At 51.1% G+C, this 21,953-nt stretch overlaps 1 protein-coding gene across 4 annotated transcripts in view; it reads left to right on the top strand.

Moving 5' to 3' along the window:
- The first annotated feature begins 3,194 nt into the window (after positions 1-3,194).
- SLC13A3 (solute carrier family 13 (sodium-dependent dicarboxylate transporter), member 3) overlaps positions 3,195-21,953 on the top strand; it is a 50,879-nt gene continuing 32,120 nt past the window's right edge. For 2 of the 4 annotated variants that reach the window (XM_012728273.1, XM_012728274.1), the window contains exons 1-5: positions 3,195-3,463; positions 5,409-5,572; positions 15,163-15,229; positions 16,808-16,993; positions 20,081-20,206. In XM_012728273.1, the coding sequence (XP_012583727.1) occupies positions 3,228-3,463; positions 5,409-5,572; positions 15,163-15,229; positions 16,808-16,993; positions 20,081-20,206 (779 nt within the window). In that variant the 5' untranslated portion in view covers positions 3,195-3,227. The remainder of the gene's footprint in view (positions 3,464-5,408; positions 5,573-15,162; positions 15,230-16,807; positions 16,994-20,080; positions 20,207-21,953) is intronic. The other 2 variants (XM_012728272.1, XM_004687447.2) reach the window with 1 other exon arrangement.

Genomic DNA, 21,953 nt, shown 5'->3' with positions numbered 1-21,953 from the left:
TTGTCTTCATCATCAGTAGAAATAAAAATACTGACATGTGTAGTGAATTAAAACTCACTGGTCAGTGATACATGTGACTTCTTAACCGAATTGACTAGTAATCAAGAACTTACACACACACACACACCCTTTTCAGAGAGCCAATTAAACATATACCAGCACTGCTCTGCTGGAGGAGGGGGCAGGGCCTGATGAGGTCATTTGAGTTTGAGAAGATCTAGCTGTCGGTGGGGCCTTCCTGATGGCCCAGGGGTTGAGTCTCAGCACTAACACCCCTGTGGCCTGAGTTTGATCCCGGCCAGGGAGTGACCCACATGGCGCAGCAGATCTCTCCTGTCTCCTCTTTTCTCCCCTCAGCAGTCTATTTCAGTAGATCTGCCTGTTCTCTTCCCCACTCTGTCTCTGCTGTCTCTGGTGAATCCTCCCACCCCCACACTCTGACCTGTACCCCAGTTCTTCTATGCAAAAACAGCTAGGCGTGGAGATCTGCTCTGTGATGGGCATGGTCAGAATCCAGTGACCGTCTCAGTCACTTTCCTCGCCCCAGCTGCCAGCCCGGGGCTCAGCGTGGGCCAGGACTCATGTTTGCTGAGTGGGTGGATGAAGCCATGGTAGAAGTGAGCGTTTTGTCCGAATTGCAGACGCTTGCGTTTGTTATTCAACATTGTGAGTTCCTACCACATGACCTGCACGATATACCCCGTTCTCCTGGAATTTGCGTGGGGGTGGGGGTGGGGGGCATCAATAAGCTACCCAATCTGCTTTCAGGTGGTGTCACAGGTAATTTTATGTGTCAACTTGGTAGGGCAAGGGAGGCCCAGATGGCAGTAACTCATCATTTCTGGGTGTGTACAGAGTGAGGCTGTCCTGGGAAGAGGTCGGCACTGTCAGCAGGCCGAGGAGGAAGACCCCCAGCCCAGCGTGGGTGTCCTGCAATCAGCTGAGGGCTAGAGTTGAACAAAACGGCGAGGAAGAGCGAACCCCTCTTTCTCTGCTTTGACCTGAGTCATCTTCCTGCTGCCAAATGTGTACTCCTAGTTCCTGGGCTTTCAAACTCAGAGTAGGGCTTACACCATCAGCCCCGACTCAGACCTTCGGACTTGAACTGAATTTCCCCACCAGCTTTCCTGGATCTCCAGCGTGCAGACAGTAGGTCACGGGACTCGATGGCCTTCAGAGCCGAAATAGAGCTCTTGTTTGTGTCCACATCTATCCTCTTGGTTCTGTTTCTCTGGAGAATGCAGCATACAGGTGGTGACTAGTTACTTGATAACTGAAGCAGGGTGAGGAGACCGAGACCAACAACTCACCTCTGCTGTATCTGCAGTCAAGAGTCAGGCTTCTGCTTAAAACCAGGCTCCGTCACTCGGAAGATGTGTGTCTTCAGGAAAGCTGCTTTACGCCTCTGGGCTGTGGAAATAGTCTTCAGCTAGTGTGTGGGTCGGTCTGAAGACCACAGGTTCCCAGATGTGAGCAGGCCTCGCTGGCCAAACTGATCTGAGCCTCTGGAGGCCTTGGCCTCAGGGGAGTACCTGAAATCCTGCTGGCAGAGGGCGGGGATTCCAGGAGCTTCTGCAAACAGGTGCTGTTTACTGTCCCACCACTTTCCCACATCTTTGTTTGCTGTACTGGGAGGACTGGGGTGGCAAGCCCTGTTTGCTCCCTGGACGATGCCCTCCGATGCTGCCCTTTGGTTTGAAGTGCCCGCCGAGGCTGGAAGCGTCTTTTCCATAGAGCAGCCGGGTTCGGGTCTCAGCTGCCTGTGTTCTTATCGACATTGATGATTAAGACAAAAGTCTTAATGGGGATGAAGACCTCAAAGTTACAAAGTTACATTGATGATTAAGACAAAATAAGTGTCCAGTTTGCATTTCCCTCATGATGAGTGATGTTGAACATCTTTCCGTGTGCTTACAGGTCACTTGTAGAGCTCTTGCGTCATAAGCTACTCAAGTTAGGAACAGAAGGAAACTCCTTCCAAATAGCAATTTCTTTCAAGGGACCATGACTGACTAAAACAAACAAAGCTGGAGGACTCATTTTTCCTGGTTTCAGACAGCATTTGGGTTTAGGGAATTGGAGATGTGTGAAAGCAGAGAGGGAGGTGAACTCTGAAAACCAAAAGTGATTTTTCCCTGGCAATATTCCACAAAGCTTTTCAATCAAGACCTCTGTTTGGAAGAAAATGTAATTCATAACCACTTTAATAAAGAAAGAAAAACTTTTTTATTAAAAAAACATATTGCAGGTCCTCCCTGGTAGGTTAAGAGGCGACACTGTGAAGCTCGCCTCAGCCACCGCATCACGAGTTCGATCCCCAGCCAGGGAGGTGACTCACCTGGCGCGGCAGAACTCTCCTGCTCCCCTCAACAGTGTACTTTAGTCGGCCTGTTCTGCTCCCCGCTCTGTCTCTGGTGAATCCTCTCACCCCCCCTGCACCTCTGTCCTGTAACCCAGTTCTGTGTGCATAAATAGATAAATATTTTTTTTAAAAAAGAAAGAAAAAACTGTACTGCAAAGTTACAATGATAAAAAAAAAGGGGGGGGTGATACTGGCCTATAAACAGACATATAGACCAGGGACCAGAACAGACAGTACAGAAATAAACCCCTCCCCCATATGGCCAAAAGACTTCATGACAATGTCGAGAGACTTCAATGGGGGAGAGACTGTCTCTTTGCCATGCGGTGCTGGGAAATTGGCTAGGCACTTGCAGAAGAATGAAGTTGGACCCTTTTCTAATAGCACTACAAAAATTCACTCACATGGATCCATGACCTCAGTGTAAGACCTAAAACTATGTGAAAAATCTTAGAAGAAAGACACAAACAAAAGCTTCAGGACAGTGGACTCAGCAGTGATTTCTTGGAGATGACCCCAAGGTACAGGCAACAAAAGACAAAATAGACAAGTAGGAAAATGGGGCTTGTTGTGCAGAAATGCCCTCTGCAAAGACTTTATAAGCCTGTAAATTTCATGAGCGAAGGTGAGAACGTGGCACCAAAGCAAAAGCTAAAGCCCTTGGGAAGACTTAGGCAGAGACTCAGGGTCTGTTTCCAAGGCATGTAAATGAATGCAGGGGTGGCGGGGTGGGGGGGCCCCAGTGTGATCTCAAGCCCTGACAACGACAGCCCACTTGGCCTACCCCGCCACCCCGAGTTCCCCTGACCCTCCTGAGTGTGTATCTCCCCCGCAGGAAGGTCGCTGCCTGTTCGTCATTCTGCTCATGGCTGTGTACTGGTGCACCGAGGCCCTGCCCCTGTCAGTGACGGCCCTGCTGCCCATCATTCTCTTCCCCTTCTTGGGCGTCCTGCCCTCCCACAAGGTCTGTCCCCAATACTTCCTGGACACCAACTTCCTCTTTCTCAGCGGCCTGATCATGGCGAGTGCCATTGAGGAGTGGAACCTGCATCGGAGAATTGCCCTCAAGATTCTCATGCTCGTCGGGGTCCAGCCAGCCAGGTAAGGCCAGGGACCAGGTAGGTCCAGCCCCGAGTAAGGAGGCAGAAGCATCCAATCTCCTGGGGCCCAAACCAACCCTCCCGGCCCTGGTTACCAAGCAAAGATTCACTGCCCAGAGTACAAAGAAGCCACCAATCTTTGAGAAAAGAGGAGCTTTATTGAAGGGTCAGCCAGCAAGAAGACGGGAGGTGAAGTTCACATCTGTTTTTGCCTCTCTGGGGTTAAGATCGGCTTTATAGGGGTTAAGGGAGATTAAGGGGGAAGGTTAGGGATGGCATAGCAAAGTTGGATTGATTAGACATGAATTAGTTCCTCCTTGTGAGTGAATCCTTCATTTTTACAAGGTATCGCTGCCTATTACTTAAGCTGCTTATCTTGCAGCTTTACTTATTTGCATCTGTAGAGAACGTACAGTTTAGCTGCATCTGTGGAAAACAAGCCTCAGAAGGGAAATTCCATAAGTTGAATTATAGCAGCTGTTGCGGGTGTGATGGTTTGAGGGCAGGTTGACCTTGGCATCTGTTTGGTCATCCAAGCTAACCAACTCAGCATGCCCTGAAATCTGCTCAGTTATTCATTCCTCAAATATTTCATGCTTCCCCTCTGTGTTCCAGACACAGTGCTAGGCTCTCAGGCAGCTCTCAAAAGTGCTGAAGAATCATATGGGAAGTTGATTGGAATTCCTGGGTCCCCATCCTTCAGGTTCATATCCAGGGGGGTTTTGGTGGGGTGATATTAGCCATACGACTCCTACTGTTCAAGGCTGAATCCTAACTGGCATGTTCTGGAAAGTGACTTAAACTCTCTGTGTCTGTACCACAGTGATGTCTTAGACCATGCAGCAAGCGCTGGGGTACAGCAGATGGAGGAGGGGGTTACTGGATGCAGCACCACCAGGAAACTGTGCTCAGGGTCCTGATTAGAGGTGATGATAGCTCGGAGAGGCTGATAGCAGTGGAGACTGGATAGAGACAATGTGGGGAGATTTGGGAGTTCCTGTGAGGTGGGGGTGGGGGTGGTGCTGAGGGGGAAGAGGCTGTGGATAACTCCCAGGTTGCTGTGGCAAGCACTCAGCGAGACTCTAGCTGAGTTTCCCCATGGAGAAGCTGTCCATGCCGTGGAGAGATTCCATCTTTCGGACTGACTCCAATACAAAGTGGAATTGGACATGCAATGGGGCATGTAAGCCCTCAGGAGAGGAAGGAGTGTCTTCATGGGATGAGGCATTTGAAAAATGGGTGAGACTTATGACCATTTGCATATGGGTCAGGCATATACAAAGGTACAATAAAAACAACGATACTGGTTTGGCAGTAGATCTAGAAGAAATCTAAATTGAGAAAGGGAATAGTGGTAGATGTCAAAAGATTTGGTTTATTCTTTGAGAAAAAAACAAAAACTACTTAGGTCTAATTGTCTTATTTCCTACTACACATTTAAATAAGTTCCAGGTGGATTAAGGATTTAGTGTAACACAAAAAGGCCGTGAACGCCACAGTCCTGCGGGTGGGTGGGACCAAGCAGTGGCAGGCAGGCAGAGGTCTGGGCACACCTGGGTGCCCCGGTTAATTTCAGGGGAGCCTGGGCCGGTGTCTGGTGGAAGTGGGCAGGCAAGTAGGGGAGGAGACTGGGAAGGCCCCTTGGGGTGAAGTGATGGACTCTCTTGGTGCCAAATCAAGGCAACTTTATTTTGCAGTTGGAGTCATCAAGGATTTGGGGGTATGAAAGAGAAAATTTCAGAGTTGGTATGTCTTTGGGTACCTGTGGTCAGTTCTCTTCACAATCGTGTGAGTGACCTTTAGATAAATAAAACAAGCCCAGTAAGTGAACTTGGTCCCCACTCGGTCAATGGTTTCCCGTGTGGAGAGTGGCCTGGGTTCCTCCATGGTGGTGAACTGGACGCGTGACTCTGGTTCTGAATCTGCCTCACTGCCTCCGCTCCCAGGCTCATTTTGGGGATGATGGTGACCACCTCCTTCCTGTCCATGTGGCTGAGCAACACCGCCTCCACCGCCATGATGCTGCCCATTGCCAGTGCCATTCTGAAGAGTCTCTTCGGCCCCAAGGAGGCGCGGAAGGACCCCAACAGGGAGAGTGAAGAGTACACAGGTAAGGCTGTGCAGGGGCTGGGGGCCCCACCCATGTGGGGGAGTGGGGACGCCCCAAGGGGGTGGTGCGCTCTGAAGTGCACCTGCTATGAGCCGAGTGTTTCAATGATGGTGATGCTGGTACCTGAGAACTAAGCAAAGCACCAGACCTTGCTTTTGTAAAAATGTGTAGTTATTGAATATTTAGTCCATACTCTCTGAGTTAAGGCCTTTATATAGATTGTCTCTCCTATCTCTCAAAAGCTGTCTAAAGTGGGTGCTAAAACCAAACCTGATTTTAAATCATTTGAAGAGATTGCCAAGATCACTAATACCCAGAGAAATGCAAATTGAAACAACTATGAGATTTACTTCAACAAGATTGGCCAAAATAAGAAAACTGGATAACGCCCAGTAATGGCAGGAATGCGGGGGCCATCAGAGAGAATGCAGATGGCGTCAGCCTTTCTTCAGGGAATCCAGCAAATTTAATCAAATCCAATGTGCATAGACCGGTGCAAATGCTAAGGAAATCTGACTCAGGCCCACAAGGGGACATGGGTGCTCATGTGCCTGCAGCATCGTCTGCAGAGTGGTGATGGATGCTGTAGGGCACACACACCCCTGCACCCTGAGACCCAGGCTGCTCTCTGGAGCAAAGAATTAGAAGAACACAGTGTTATAGGAAGGATCTCATAACACATAGCTGCAATGGGGGGAAGGAGCCAGACTGAGGCAGCATCCCATTCCATCATGTCAGTTAAAAATACATAGGCATGACCAGACATTTTGCCAGAACATTAAACCTATCAGAATGGTTGCTCTGGGAGGATGGGAGCGAGAAATGGAGGTCAGAGACTAAATAAATCAATATGTAAAGCAAGAGGGCCTTGTGCAACAGACAGTGAGAATGGCTGGGCCATTTGCTCAGCCCTCTGAAATGTGTTCTAAACATCAGTCAATTAAACTTGTGATGAGTGACTAAAGAGGGCTCAGAGAGGGGAAGTGACTTCCCCAAGTCACAGCAGGCCAAGGGCTGAGTCCGACTCTGCACACAGGCTGTCTGCTCCAGACCACTGTTTTACCCATGAAATCAGCTGCGTTAGCTGAAATGACTTGCTTGCAAGTAAAAGAAAGCCTGTCTACAAGTAGCTCAAGGAATATGAGTTTATTTCCTCAAGTATATGGAAATCAGAAAAGGCAACTCCTTCCATTCAGAGGCACTAAGATGTCAGGGCTTTGTGTCGGCATTGCTGAAACTCCCTTTGTCATCTCTCATGTGGGCACATGTCTCACTCACCCCCCCACCACTAAACCACCGATGCTAACACCCTCACATGCTGCCCTCTCCTGCTTCTCCCTCCTCCTGTTCCCTCTGGTGGCCAGAGGAAAATCGGAGTTCAAGATTTATTCCTACTATATCTTGCCTGTGTACTTTTTGGTTTTGGTTATTTATATTCCGCAGAGGAGTGGAATCATCTGATATCTTTCACTTTCTGACTTATTACACTTAACCTGTTTTCTTGAGGTCCATCCATTTTGTCCCAAAAGCCATTATTTCATTTTTTACAGCTGTGTAGTATTCCATTGAATCCTATATTCCACAATTTCTTTATCCATTCATCAGCTGAAGGGCACTTAGGTTGGTTCCATGACGTGGCAGTTGTGGACAGTGATGCTCCTATCAGCAACACCTCTATTATGGATTTAATCCCTTTGTGTTTTCTGTAGCTTGCAAAGTGTCTGCTACATCTTTCTTTTTAGTTACATAAACTGTATTCTAAAAGGAGCCCTTTATAATAGAGATTGCCCACATATGTATAAATTTACCCCCTTTATTCTTTTAGTTCTAGAACCCTCTATGGGTACTTGACTGTGCAGAGAAAACGATGAATTTCCCAGTGCCTTTGAGGTTAAATGTGGTCATGTGACCAAGTTTGGCCAGTGGAACCTGCGTGAGGGCAGATGGGAATGACATCTGGGTTCTGCCCTGCTACCTCTCTGCACCTGCTGGCTGGAATGTGAATACGACAGAGGAGTAAGAGAAGGGAAGTGTTTGATGGCACGTGGTCACAGACCTGCCTGGTGATTCTGGGTTACTCACCCCACTAACACACCAAACGCTGGCCTTGAACCTGTGATTCTGGTATACTAGCTATTTTTTTAATGTGCAGTAAAATAAACATGTATCCGTTTAAAACCTAAATATTGATCCATTGATCCACACACCATCTCAGTTAGTCTCATCTTGTGAGGGGCTCTGAATAGTCCCTCATCACATAAGGGGGCTTGCTTATTTTATTTTCACAGCAGCCCTGAAAATTAGAAGTGACTGAGTCCATGACAGATGAGGTTCAGGGAGGCAAAGAGGTATGCTCAGAATCAGCCACACTGGTTCTGGTGAGTCAGTGGAACCAGGATCTCTGCAAGGTCACAGCCTTCCGGCTGGAAGGGAAGCCCTGTCCAAGAGGTGACAAGGGACAAGCTGGCGGACTAGTACTGTGAATGAGCAAACGGCCAATGTTTCAGGCTTCCCTGGCCACTCTCAGCTCTGCGGGCGCAGGGAGGTAGCATCCATGAACCAAGCAAGCCAGCTGTGTTGCAATCGAATTTTATGGATGGTGCTGAAATTAAAATTTTTTACAATGTGTCCATCACAAAATACTCTTGTACTGCATTTTCTAGCCACTTAAACATGTTCAAGTCGGTCTTAGCCGGCAGGTGGTGGGCTGGGTCCAGCCCCAGGGCTGTCACCTGAAGCACCGGGGTGCTGGTTCTCATGCTGGGACTCGGGGCAGCTGCCCTGTCACCCTGGGGTGACAGCAAGCAGTCTGGGTGCTGCTCCAGCCCCCGTGTCAGGCCCAGCCGCCTCCACTCTACTTTATACACTAAGCGCCTGAGTAAACTTCAGAAATGTTTACTGAGCACTTGCTTTCTGCAAGGACCTTACTTCTGCAGGAGATGGAGCTCGCATCGAGCTCTCTTAGAGGAGTGGGAACTGAGGGAAAAGTGCAAAACGAAGACGGAGCCCCCATGGCCTCAGAGTCAAAACAGCCCAGGCTGCTGACATGGGACCCATGCCACTAACCCATCCAGGAAATTTCCAGTCCAGTCACAAAAAGAGCATGAAAACTGAGTCCCTCATATAAAGAAGAAAAATCAAACCTGAGACCCAGGAAGGGGAAGGGGCTTGCCGAAGGTCTCACACAGTGCAGGGTGCAAGGTGAAATCCAGTCCTGTTCTTCATGCTGCCTGGTGTTGGGAGGTGGGGGCTTGGGGGGGGGGGCTTGGGGGATACCTACAGTCACAGGTTATAGGACCAAAGAACAGGAATGGGTTAATGATCAACTCTAAAACCTAAAACAAAGCGAATTCCAGGGCAAAGAGAAATGTTCCCTTTCTCCCAGTTTCTGTGGTCTGTCCGGAGGCAGGAGGTGAGGACAGGGGTGGAGACTGTGAGTGGACAGGGGGGGTGAGGAGGTGGGGGGTGGCAGCTCCCAGGGGCTGCAAGTCCTCAAGGGACTCCAGTAGTGACCAGAGCAACTCGAGCCTTGAACCCTCATGTCTGTGGCCATGCCACATGCTAGCCACTCTGCCCATTGACTCATTTGCTCCTCATAACTGCCCACCAAGTCAGCGACGCCCATTTCCCAGTTGAGGAGACTGAGGCTCAGAGCACCAAAGCAGCACGTGAGTGTGTTGCTGAGTTTTGGCTGAGCCTGAAATCTGTGGTTTTAAGCCTCATGCCAGAGCCCTGGTAAGCTCCGGGTAAGGGGTCCTGCCTCGGAGACCTCAGGTCCTTTCCCAGCGCTGCCCGGGGTTGGGGCCAGGGCCACGTGGGCGGGGCTTCCCCACACCCTCAGCATTCGCCTTCTGGTCAGACCTTCTCAGGCCTTCCGGCCCTGGCCAGCTGCGGGGTGCCCCACACCGTAGCCACCTGACACCGCAGGGAGCTGAAGTTCAAAGTGGTGAAATATTTGTTTAAGGTCCCTCAGCCGATGAGTCCTGCCCCTCCTTTTGGTTCTAAACGCCACCGCTGTTTCCCTTTGCTCTCTGCCCACAGAAACCTGGCTGCCAGCAGGTTTCCTCAAAAAGCAAGCCTGTAGGTTGGTGAGCATTCCCCTCCGCCTTCACTCCATTTCACGTGGGCTGTTGTGATGTCCCAGAAACACTGAGAACCTGGCATCCAGGCTGTGGCTAACAGGCGTCTAAAACCACCTGGTTTCCAGGATTTGGGAGAAGCAGGGAACAAGCCCCTCCACCTTGGCGTGAGCTTTCTGAAGACCCCAGGTGGGCAGGGAGGTTTGGGCTTGTCAGCTGGCTCCTGCACGAGAGCGTGTCGACCTCTTCCCTTGCTGTGGACACCCCACGCACCCTACACTGGTGTCATCTTGTCCACTAGGATCCTGCTTGGACATGTAGTAGGGGTTCAGTAGTGAGCGGACCAGTCCCTTCGCTCATCTAAGCCTCGGTTTCCAGATACAAAGTGGGGAGACTTAAGCCCACGCGGTTGAAGTGCTAATTGAATTCATGGCTGTAAACCTGCTTTGTGGGGCCCTAGACCTTCTTTCGGGGCTCTGTGCCTAATTTGATACAAGACTTTTTCCTGAAGGTCCCCTGTGTGCCCAAGTTCAAGTGCCATCAGGAGGTGTGGCCAGTGTCAGTGTCCCAGTGGGGGCCTTGGGTCTCCTCCCAGCGTGGGAAGGCACATGTCCTGGGCGATCAGGAGACTGACAGGGAACAGGTGTGAGCCTGCCCCAACCATCCAGACTGTCACCCACCTCCCTGGGCCTCAGTTTCCCCAGGTATACAGGGGAAGGCCAGCCCCAACCTAGCTCTCCCAGATGGTGTCCAGGCTGCTGTAGGGTTGCAAATGTGAACGTCCTCAGTCCCGCCTGATACAAACTCAGGAACTGGCGTTATTTGACTAAGGTCTTATGTAAGCACCACGCTCCCAAACAGCCAGCCAGCAACTTCTGGACACGGGGATGTCAGAAGCTTTGGAGACTTTGCCCCCTGGCCTGTTTTCCTGGGGTTGGTTGGGTCACTGTAGTCACAGGAAGCATGGAGTGGACCCTCGGGAAGTAGTCAAGAACACTCAGCACCTATTTTTTTTTTTCAACTGCATTTTGTCTGGCTTTATCATCATCATGATGAGCGTGGAAAAAAATCTTGGTAGAAAATGTTGTGACATCACCTGTCAGCATAGAGTGAAACTGCCTCCTTCTGAATTTCATGTGCAGCTACAGATTGCTGCTTGCGGTGTGTGAAGCGTCCGCCCAGTGTCCGGCATGCACAGCCTCATTCTGTGTGCTCTAGCTCAAATGTGGCAACAGCCAGCTTCCAAGGATGAGTGATAGGGGCCAGGTGGGGATGGTGGCGAACTGGCAAGCTCGCTGCCCGCCCCCAGGCCATGGACAGCCCCTGGAGGCTTCACTTTCCCCGTCTGTATCTCCAGATAAGTCTGTTCAGTCCTGATTGCACAAAAGATCACCTGCAGAGTTTTTCAAAAGTACTGAGGCCCGGGCCCACCCCAGCCACTAAACCAGAACCTCTTGGTGGGGCTGGGTTCTCCCACGAGATTTGAAGTTCACTCAGGACTGTGAGGACCCAGCCTTGGGCCATGCCTGGACGCTGGTGAGCTTTTGTGGACGGGTACACAGTGAGCTAGAGATAGTCACAGGGGCTGCGGGTCACTGGGTCAGAGTTCTTCCAGTCTGACCACCCCCTGGGGAGTGACTCAGCCCACTGGCACCGGTGTCCTATTAACAGCCCTTCACTTCCTGCTTCAGTGCCCTGGCCTCCAGTCTCGGGCCTTGCACGTGGACTTGTGCACCACGGGAGCACTGCGGGCCCCATCTCGGTGGCCCAGGGTAGCCCAATCTGACTTTCAGCCTTCAGACCCCTGCTCGTGGCAGTAAGACCCAGCAGCCTACTGGATCGCTCAGCCTCAGGCCCAGTGAAGATGGCAGCCAGCCCCCAGGCACTCCACACCCTCATGAGGCCATCAGGAGAGGGGCAGCTCAGAGCGGAGAGGGGAACAAGAGAGGGGAGCAATCCTCTGGTGGACAGCAAAGCCCTGAGGCTGGGAGGCCAGTTTTCCGCCCAGTCTGTGTGGCCACCATGCCCAAGAACACATCTGTAGCTCATTGAGCAGGTGGGGTGGGGTTTCTCATGGTGGTGGAGGCAAGGGAGTGCTCGCACCACAGGGACCTTGATTATCTAGGTGGGAGGGTGTCAGAAAGGAACTATGGCAGGATTGGGGCTGGGCTGGGGCCTGGCGAGCGAAGTCGACAGAAGCGAAGTCAACAGAAGCAGGCTTTGCCCTGGGTTGGTGCTGTGAAAAATCCAGGGTGGTTGTCAGACTAGGTAAAGAGGTCGATATCCACTTAGCAAAGGGCGGTGGTGCCTGGAGTTTGGTGCCTGGCAGGTAACTTTGTGCTTTGACAACACTAGGAAGTGCCCTGGCCTCCTTTTACCACCTCAGAGCAACTTTGCCTGCAGTGTAAGATGATTTACATGTGGGTGAGGCCAGGTCCAGGCACCCAGGGCCCCTTTATTATTCTTTTCAGGAGAAACCCATACTTATTAAATCCTTGCTAGTCTCAGCTTCCTGCTGAATTATCTAAATAAGGGCCTGACAAACTGGCCCGTCAAGTTCAGGCTGCTGCCTCTGAGCTGAGGATAGTTTTTATCTTTTTAAATGGTCCAAGACTATCCTGTGACATGTGGACATTACATGAAATTGCACTTCAGTGTCCAGCAGCAAAGGTTTGGCTACACCTGTTTGCTTACGTCTTGTCTGCGCTGCTTCCGTGAGCTTGTGGTGAGGCTCCGTCATTGCCACAGGAACTACACAGCCCCCCAAGCCTAAAATCTCTACTCTCTGACCTCTTACAGAGGTTTTCCAGGCCCTGCTTTCGGTCTCCCAGTCCAGTCTGGCTACTAAAACAAATCACCTTTGGCCACATGACTTAAATGGTCGCGTGTGTTAGCTGTGGTCCTGGAGGCTGGGAGTCTCAGAGCACCGCATCCAGGTCCTGGTCTTCTTGCTGTGGCCTCACGTGGCAGAAGAGGCAAGGGAGCTCACTGAGGCCTCTTTCCAAAGGGCTCTCATCTCATGCGTGAGCCCCCTGCCCTCACAACCTTATCACCTCCCAGTAAGGCCACCCCCAATACCAGTGCATGGGGGTTAGCTTTCAACATGTGGATTGGGGGGCATGCAGACATCCAGCCTGTCCCAAATGAGTTAACTTGTTGGTCCTCTTGAGAGCCTTAGGAGAATTATTGCTTTCATTTTATGAATTAAAGTACTGCAGTACCAGGAGATTAAGAGATTTATGTGAACAAAGGATCTGTCTAAACCAAGCAAAGTCAGTACTACTATTTGGGGTAGGCTGATTCTTTGTAGTGTGGACTGGCTGCATGTATTATTGGATGGTTAGTAGCATCCCTGGCTTTGCCGGCTGGATACCCCAAAATATCTCCAGATATTGCCAGTGTCCCTTGGATGCAGAATTGGGGCTAGTTGGGAACCACTGGTCTAAGGTCATGGTGAGTGACGACGCTGTGTCCTGAACCTGGAACCCAGGTGTGAGGCTGCCGGTCACGCTCCCAGTGTCCAGGATTGGGTTCTTCTCTTCTTGGTAGGATTTCAGCTGCAGAGACTTTTTTTTTTTTTTTTTTTTTAAAGATTTATTTATTTATTCATACAGAACTGGGGTACAGGCCAGAGGCTCAGGGGCGGTGAGAGGCTTCACCAGAGACAGAGTGGGGAGCAGAACAGGCAGATCGACGAAGTACACTGCTGAGGGGAGCAGCGGGCGGGTCAGGAGAGGTCTGGCTCGCCATGTGGTCTCCTCCGGGGCAGCGGCAGGCGGGAATCGAACTCATGCGGAAGTGGCTTCAGATTCTCAGTGCTGTGCTTTAACCCGCTGCGCCACCAGGGAGGGCCATCAGCTGCAGAGACTTTTGATTCCTTCATCTATTCTTATGTCCCAAACACTGGCAAAGGCTTCTGGGGAGGCTGACTTACCAAGCCAGGGATACTTTCAAAATGAAATCAGATCCTGTCCTGACTCTCGTCTGCACACATTCTCCCTTGGCTCCACCTCCATCTCACCCACAGGAGTCCTCCCTGTGAGCCCCAAGATCCCTGCACAGGCCAGCCTACCTCCTACCACCCCACCCTCTGCCACTTCTGTCGCTTCACCTCCTCCTCCTCTCCCCCACTCTCTTGCTGCTCCGAGCCCACTGATGTCCCTTCTGCTTCCTCCCTCACACCAGACAAGCTGCGACCTCAGGACATTTGCACCTGCTCTTCATAGCACCAGATGTTTGACCACACCCCCTTCCAGCTCTCTGTTCAGTGTTCTCTTCTCAATCAGACTCATCCTGACCATCCTGTAAGAAAAGGGGTCCGGCCCACAACACCCGTCCTTCTCCCTGCTCTATCTTTCTCCATGACAGTCCTTTCCATCAGCCATGCCAGTTATGTTTAGGGTGTGTTTCCCCAGCAGAAAAGAAGGCACGGGGATTTCATCTGTCTTGTCCTTCAGCAGCCTTACTGGTGGACTGACTGGCTAGGCTTTCTGAGAGTTTCTCCCAGGTGTGCCAAGCTCTTCTCTCAGAGGGAAAACTGAAACACAACTTCTTTGCTCTTAGCATCTCTTCAGCTACCAGCCCAGTCCAGCTACCATCATCTTATCCGGAAAATGTGATACATTCTGAACTGGTCTCCTGGGTTCCATTTTACCCCCCAGAGGCCCATAGGTCTTTGCAAAATGTTGATCAAATGATATTCCTTTTGGGGTCATCTTTGACTTGACTTCTGTTGACCTCTGTCTACCTCACCCTATTCCACCTTTCCCCTCGGCCTTCTCTACTCACCGCTCCCAGAACAGCTGCTTTTCTGTGGTTCCTCACTTTGCCAGGCCTTACCTCTAGGGCCTTTGCACTTGCTATTCCTGTCCCGGGAGCCCTCTTCCCATGGTCTCCCTATGATGGTTCCTTTTACTCGAGGCCATACATCGCATGCCATCAGCTCTTGGGTCTTTTCTGTTGGCCTGATAACAGCAGGCCGCGGGCTCCCCCTCCCACTCTGCCTTCACTTTCCAGTCCATTGCCCGGTTTGATTTCCTTCACTACTGTCATCACTGATGACTTGTCTTTATTGTCTGCCTCTCCTTCTGGAATATAACTTTACTGGGGTCAGGGATCTTGAACTGGATTGTTCACTGGATTGTTCCAGGCTCACGGTCAAGAGCACATGGGTGCTCAGTCCTTTCTCGAAGGAATGAGTGGGAGGTTCCTGCTACCCACCTCCTTGCTGGTCCATTACCACTCAGCTAGCCTTTCCAGAACATCCCTTGGGCAATGGCTGCTCAGGGAGGCTAGCTTGAGAGGAGCTGACCAGCAGCATTGCAACTAACTCTGTCCATCTCCAAACAGGGGTGGGAGGTCCAGGAAGAGGCAGTGGCACCTGCCTTTTAGTCCCTTGATTCTGACTAGGAGGGGGTCCTTGCAAGGAGGGGAGCACGCTGGTTGTCTCCCCACCACAGGACTCCAGTCCCACGCACAGCACACTAAAGACATCAATCTCTTCCCTCCTAGCTGCCTTGCGGAGAAGCAGCCTGCGCACTGTGCCCACGGAGATGCAGTTTCTGGCCAGCACAGAAGAGTGAGTGCCTGGTGCAGTGCTTGTCCCAGGAGAGGATGAACAAGAGTGCAGAGCGCAAGCCACCCCCTCTCAACCCAAATTTTTCTCCAAATGATTTCATGGCCAAGTTCCCACCAGTCGTCCCTTTGACTTAGGCTGGACCTCTGCTTCTCCTTCAAACAAATGCGAAATTGGAAAAAGCAGGAAGCACATGAAATCCCCACAGACTTAGGGCAGTTGAGGGTCTGAAAGGAGGGCCCCAGTGAGCAGGAGAACACAAACTACATGGCAGTTAAGGAGGAGGGGGTGAGCCAGCTCAAGGGGCTTTAAAGCAAGTGCAGCTGTGAGCGTAGCCATCCTGCCCACCTGAGGGAGTCAGGGGGCGTCGCCACACTGGCAGCGCCCTCTCTCCTGCTCTTTGTGTATGGCGGCATGGGTTAGACTTGGGACCGGAGCCGTGAAGACCTGGCTTGGAACCCTGGTTCTGCCATTTACCTGCTGTGTGATGTGGACGAGTGACTCAACCTCTCTGGGTCTCAGTTCCCCCCAGCCATGGGACATGATGTGGAAGCCCGCCTTGGAGGGTTGCTTTGAGATGAGGGTTGCTTTGCTGATGGAGCCGGTGGTTGGCCCCATGTGCGCAGAGGTGGCCCTGGTTATTAATGGCGTTGTTATCTGGCGTTGTTATCTGGTGATAACAGAGTAGGCTGTCAAGTGACTTGGTCAAGGCACTGCCGAGTATCTATTAGTTCTGCTTCATGCACTTGACAGAGATTTATAGAGAGTTTACAAGGAGCCATGCGTGGCAGGGGACGTAGTAACAAACAGACAAACCCCAGCCCAGGGAGCTAGTGTCCCAGAAATGTGCAGAAAGCATGTGAACAAAATCCGTAGTACTTTGGTGAGGGCTGTTCAAGAGAACAAAGCCAGAAGTGAGGCTAGGAAGGGGCTCTGGGGTCGGAATGGAGTTTTAATCCCCATTTAAATGGGCTTTAATGGGGAAAACCTGATTAAGAAGGTCAGTCCTGAGCAATCGCCTGTGAGAGGCAAGGGGTCTGTGGAAAGCATGTTCTCAGCAGAGGGGCCAGCATGTGCAAAGGTCCTGAGACTTGAAAGCCAGGAGGCCAAGCAGCTCAGAGCAGATGGTAGCAGGTAGAGCCAGCAAGGTGGCCTGTGTGGGGAGAAGGTACTGAGGGACAGAGCATGAGGGAGCTCAGGGCCTTGGCTTTGCATGAGAGGGAGCCACAGAGAGCTTTAGCAGAGGAGAGATGTGATCAGCTCACTGTGCCCGAACAGAGCGTGGCTGAAAGACCCAGTCCCCACTCTCTGGAACTATTCACGTCTCTTGGCTACAAGCCCGGTCTGCTGCCTGGGCCTCAGTTTCCCCACACCAGGGCACTTACCCGGGTGTTTCTGTAGCCGAAATTCTTAGAGTAGAACATCTGCCCTGAAGAGCTGAACATCTTCAGAGGTGCTAAATGCCAGGTTGCCTTCTAGAAATACCACTTAGCTTCCCAACACGAGCTATGTGTGTGTTTCCAAGCAAAACCAGGAATTCCGAGTGTGTTCTGAATGGCTTCTGTTTGGGTTTGTTTAAAGCAAAGACTGTACCCAGGAGGTAGAGGTGCCTTTGGACCTTCCAGCTGACTCCAAGAAGGAGGAGGAATATCGCAGGAACATCTGGAAGGGCTTCCTCATCTCCATCCCCTACTCTGCCAGCATCGGGGGCACCGCCACCCTCACGGGCACAGCCCCCAACCTCATCCTGCTCGGCCAGCTCAAGAGGTAAAGGCACGTGTCCCCCGCCGGGGCCGGGGCTTCTCCTTCTTCTGCTCTTCCCCTTCCTCACTCAGCAGCCAGGACACAGGTACCCACTGCCTTCTATTGGCCAGGCTCCGGGGACTCTGCTGTCGGGGACCGGCCCTGATCACACATTGTTGGGGGGCAGAACAGGCAGGGTCTCAAGGTGGGAGCAGCGTCGGCGAGCGGAGATTCCTAAAAGGGAAGAGGGGAGCGGGTGCGAGGAAGACACAGGAGTCGGAGTTGGGTGCAAGGCTTCCCCTCCTGCCTTCAACAGAAGTTTATTTTATATATTTTAGGCAAGTAATTAACATATGAATGGGGCTGAGATGACAGTGTTTCTTCTGAGAGCAGTTCGGGGTCATATAGACCTTCAGTTAAGATGATAACATTATTGAGCTATTAAAATTAAGATAAGTCCATAAAATTTCAAGCTAACATGTTTTAGTGATGGTTGGCTAAAAATAAAATTCCTTTAGATCTAAAATGCTATTCTATGACCTTCGTGTTTACTCAGACATCTTAGAGGGTAAAGTCAAGTCAAGGGTTAAGGTGGAGACGAGGTGGAGATGTGAAGAAGGATAAAGTAAGGTTGAGGGATACAGTAAGGTTCCTCAACAGCTGAATAGAGGATTTGGGTGAGATTCCTTATTTGAAGTTTAGACAACAGAAAACTTCAGTAGTACTTTAGAAACTGAATAGAAGGCTTCTGTGAGATAGTAGAGAGAAGGGATTTGGATTCTCCTCCGGGCAGTAAAAGAATTCTGATTATTCTAGTACTGCCTTGTCTTACAATATTAATTTTGTTATAATTGTTTTTATTAATTGTCTAGTTGTAATATTTTTGATTGTAAGAGAACTTTCCCATCTTAGGTCAGCGCTTGCCTGCCTGAGCCAGGCAACACCTGATGAGGCTAGAGCAGTCCAGTAGAAAACTGATGGTTGCTTGAAATATTTTGATGATCATACAAAAAAGGGGGGTCATAACATGAGCTAGTGGGGAAATTCTGATTTTTCAGAGCATTTCCCCTCCATCCGGATCTTATCTTGTTACAGGACACCCCAATGTGAATTGGGTTGCCCGTCTGTGGGTCTTCACCCGCGCGCTTACGATTCAATCGTACTATGGACACACTCAAAGGTTAAATAATGGATTTATTTATAAGGAGAAATGTAAAGGAATAACCCAGGGAAAGAGGGAGAGAAACACCGGGTAACTAGGATGTCCCACCAGTTCTGCTGACTTGGACTCCACCTGCACGCTGAAAACCGATGGAGCGCCAAAACGATCAGCTGCGAACCACCAGGTCCCCCCAGAGCCCACATGTCCGGTTTTATCCCAACCTGGCTGCTCAGCTCCGCCCTCACGTCCCGGCGTGCTTCTCCTTGGTACTGATGGGATTTGGAGTTCCAGCATCGAGTGGGGGCAGAGTCCACGAAACCTGTACCTGTTACAGTCTGATGACAGAAGTTGCATAGCTTGTGTCACTCTGCAGTCACAAAAGCCAGCAAAGTCCCTGGGGGTCCTCCATGCTGCTGGGGGGACACCCAATCAACAAACGAGAGCAAAAAGCAATTGAATATAGGCCGTGTCAACCGAGTAAACTAAGAAATAAAGCAGGATAAGGTGAGAGAAGAGGCAGTGGTGAGTGCTAGTTTCCTATCTAAGATGCACAGCCTCTGATGAGGGATATTTGAGCAGCGAAGGAGGGAGGGAGGGAGGGAGGGGGCTCTGTGGTCTCAGCGGGGAGGGGCCTTCCAGACTGGGAACTGCTGTCCCCAGGGTGGGCAGGGCGGCAGAAGGTGAGGGGTGTGGGAGGCGCAGCCAGAGGCAGGCCACGTCTGTGAGGACCGGCCTGCCCTCCCACCCAAAGAGCCAGTCGGCCTCTTGGTCCTGGGGTGGGTGCTGCTTTGCTTCAGTTTGCACAGATTATGGGGAAACGGCAGGAGCTGTGAGTAAAAGGTGGGATAGACAGGTTTTTGAGTGTACATGCAAATCACATGCAATGTTTGCACAAGCAACGCCAAGTAATTGGGGGGTTCTGATCACCCAGCCAAGTCAGGGAGACAGGGAAATGGCTGCCCTGAGTCCCCTTGACCTTTGTTCCCCAAATAGCTTTTACTAGTTTATTCTGACTATCCAGGATACAGGCACACACAGACACTCAGGAGATACAGAAAAAAGCTTAAAATGCCGAGTATCTTCAGTCTCACAGTCTCGCCTTTTCACAATATACATATATACCTCATTGTGTTGTCATTATACTCTGTACAGTTGTATAGCCTGATTTTGTAATTTTCCCCCCCAAAAAGGTATTTTTAATAATTATAAATTATCCTATTTGGGGTGTCAGACTTTATTCACCAGAGCCACCTCCATCTTTCCACTTACTCTAGCACTATTAGTTTGCTACAGTGAATACAGTGACTGTGGCCGTATACCTGCTGACATTTTAATGTTTTTTTAAACTGTTTTGTTGTCATTTTGCTGTATTTCCAAAGATATGCTGGTTTGTTATGGAAAATTTAGAAAATACAGGTGAAAAGTAAGTTGTTCACACCTTCCGGCTGGAAGACATCTTAGCAAAACTGAGGGTGGAGACGGTGGCAGAGCAGGAACCCACAGATAGTGCCCTGCTGGGGCCCAGCCTGCAGGCCTGTGAGGGCAGACGGGCCTCCCCCCGCACGTGGCCTTTCAAAACTCAATGAGTTGTCAGCACTGAACATCACACAGTTTCAAACAGCGGTGGCTCTCTGGCCCTCCCTCTTGTGTGGTGACTATGTGGGGAAGTGTCAGCTCCTTCTTTCATGGGGGGGCCCCCCCCAATTTATCATGGCCCTCACCCTTTCAGGAACCCATCTGTCCCCAGGGGCATAGATTTTGACTATAGGACATCTGCGATCCCATTGGCTCAGAAATCCAGGATTCCACCCGCCCCGCCCGCCGTCCCAAAGAAAAGAAGAGGTGTCTTTTATTAGAAGAGATGTAAAACTCTGACTCTGGGGCCTCTCTGCCCCACCGGCCCCACCGTGGCCGACTTGAGGGCTCCCCTCACCCCCCTCTTTCTGCAGCTTCTTCCCGCAGTGCGACGTGGTGAATTTCGGCTCCTGGTTCATTTTCGCCTTCCCGCTCATGCTGCTGTTCCTGGTGGTGGGCTGGCTCTGGATCTCCTTCCTGTACGGGGGCATCAGCCTCAGGTACCCGCCTCTTTATCTTGGGAGGTGGCGGGGCCCGGTGGTGGGGGGGGGGCGGGGAGACACAGAGAAGCCCGAGCTGTGAGTCTGACTGTGTGGGGCCCTGCTTCCAAATCACTAGGGAGCCGCCTTCCTGGCCCCCTCTGACCCTGGGGCTCGCGAGCACAGCTCCATGTCACGCACGCACAGACGCCACACTAGTGGCTGGGGCCCCAGACGGAGAGCAGCACGGTGGACCTCCTCCTACCCACGCCCTCCCCTCCTGCTCCGTCGGCATAATTGCTAAAACATTGCTCTTTAGGGTGAACCCTTGTACCCCGGAGGGGTGTGCCTTTCCCCTCTCACACTATGGGGAATAAGTCGGGGTGGCCAGAGGACAAGGTGTTAAGTGATATGAATGTTAGGGTGAGAAAAATCCTCCCGCATCAATGTTTTCGTTGATGTGCGGCTGGTTTACAGCACTGTCTGGGACTTAGGGTTCACACCTCTGGTGTGTGTCCATGTCGCACCTGCCACAGCTACCACCATCCTTCCCGAGGGCACTGGGTGTCCCTCCTCTCTGCCTCCTCCCCTCTAGTGGCCTCAATTCTGCAGCCCCATTTCTAGGGTGTGTTTGGTTTAGTTTAGGCAGTTCCCTTTGGGGGGCAACTTTAATACCTCTCTAACCTTTTTTTTCTGGATCTTTTTTTTATTATAATAGTTTATTTTTACATCAGCTCTCCAACTTTTTAAGATCAACTTTATGTATTAAAAAAAAAAAAGCACAAAGCACAAACCTGACACTTCAGCTAGCAGTGGTGTCTGGCAGGCCCGGGGATGGAAAGCTGCGCTGCTTTCATATGTTGTTTTTATGTTTTCTTTCTATTTGTGACAAGTGAGTCTCATTCTCCATGGACAGTATGATACAACGTTTCTTTCCAAGTACATTTCTTTAAAAAAAAAAAAAAAAGATTTATTTATGTACACAGAACTGGGGTACAGGCCAGAGGTGCAGGAGCGGTGAGAGGATTCCCCAGAGACAGAGTGGGGAGCAGAACAGGCAGAGCGACGAAGTACACTGCTGAGGGAGCAGCGGGCAGGTCAGGAGAGGTCTGCCGCACCATGTGGGTCAGCTCCGGGGTGGGGATCGAACTCGTGCTGCAGTGGCTGTGGCCAGCTTCATAGTGCTGCGCTTTAACCCACCGCACCACCAGGGAGGGCCCTCTAAGTACATTTCTCTAAATAAAATGGTGAGTACACCTGGAGGAAAACATTAAACAGGTGGCATGTGGGTCTGGGGACCTTTGAGCAGGCAGGTTATGAACACTGAGGTCAGGAAATACTGGGCGAGGGCAGCAGCCGAGGGCGGGGTGGCGGTCATCATCCAGTCGTCCACCTCAGCCTCCTTGTCTCCTGAGCCTCAGTCTGCTGGTCTGTAAGACGGGGCCAGTGCGTGATACTCTGGATCAAGGAGATGTGAAAGCACCTTGAGACTAGCAAGGCTCTGGTCCGGCTGTTCCTTGGGGTGTTGAACACCCCGTGAGCGGCCACATAGCTGACTCGGCTTCTGGCCCAGCTTGGCCCAGGGAAGCAAACCAGACTTTGGACTCAGGAATCAGGGTTCGGGTCGTGACTCCCTGTGGCCCTGAGCGGCTCAGCCCTGGGTCTGTCACTTGTTGAACTGATGGATTGGGGGTACGAAGAAAGAACTACAGGGGAGGGAAGCCAGACAAAGAAGAATGTGTAAACTGGAAGGTCTGAGAGCTTCCCC

The sequence above is a fragment of the Condylura cristata genome, unplaced genomic scaffold (genome assembly GCF_000260355.1).
Source record: "Condylura cristata isolate star-nosed mole 26May11 unplaced genomic scaffold, ConCri1.0 scaffold00022, whole genome shotgun sequence".
Lineage (NCBI taxonomy): Eukaryota > Metazoa > Chordata > Mammalia > Eulipotyphla > Talpidae > Condylura > Condylura cristata.
Note: the sequence above shows the minus strand (reverse complement) of the source record. Positions and strands in the feature narration are given on the sequence as shown.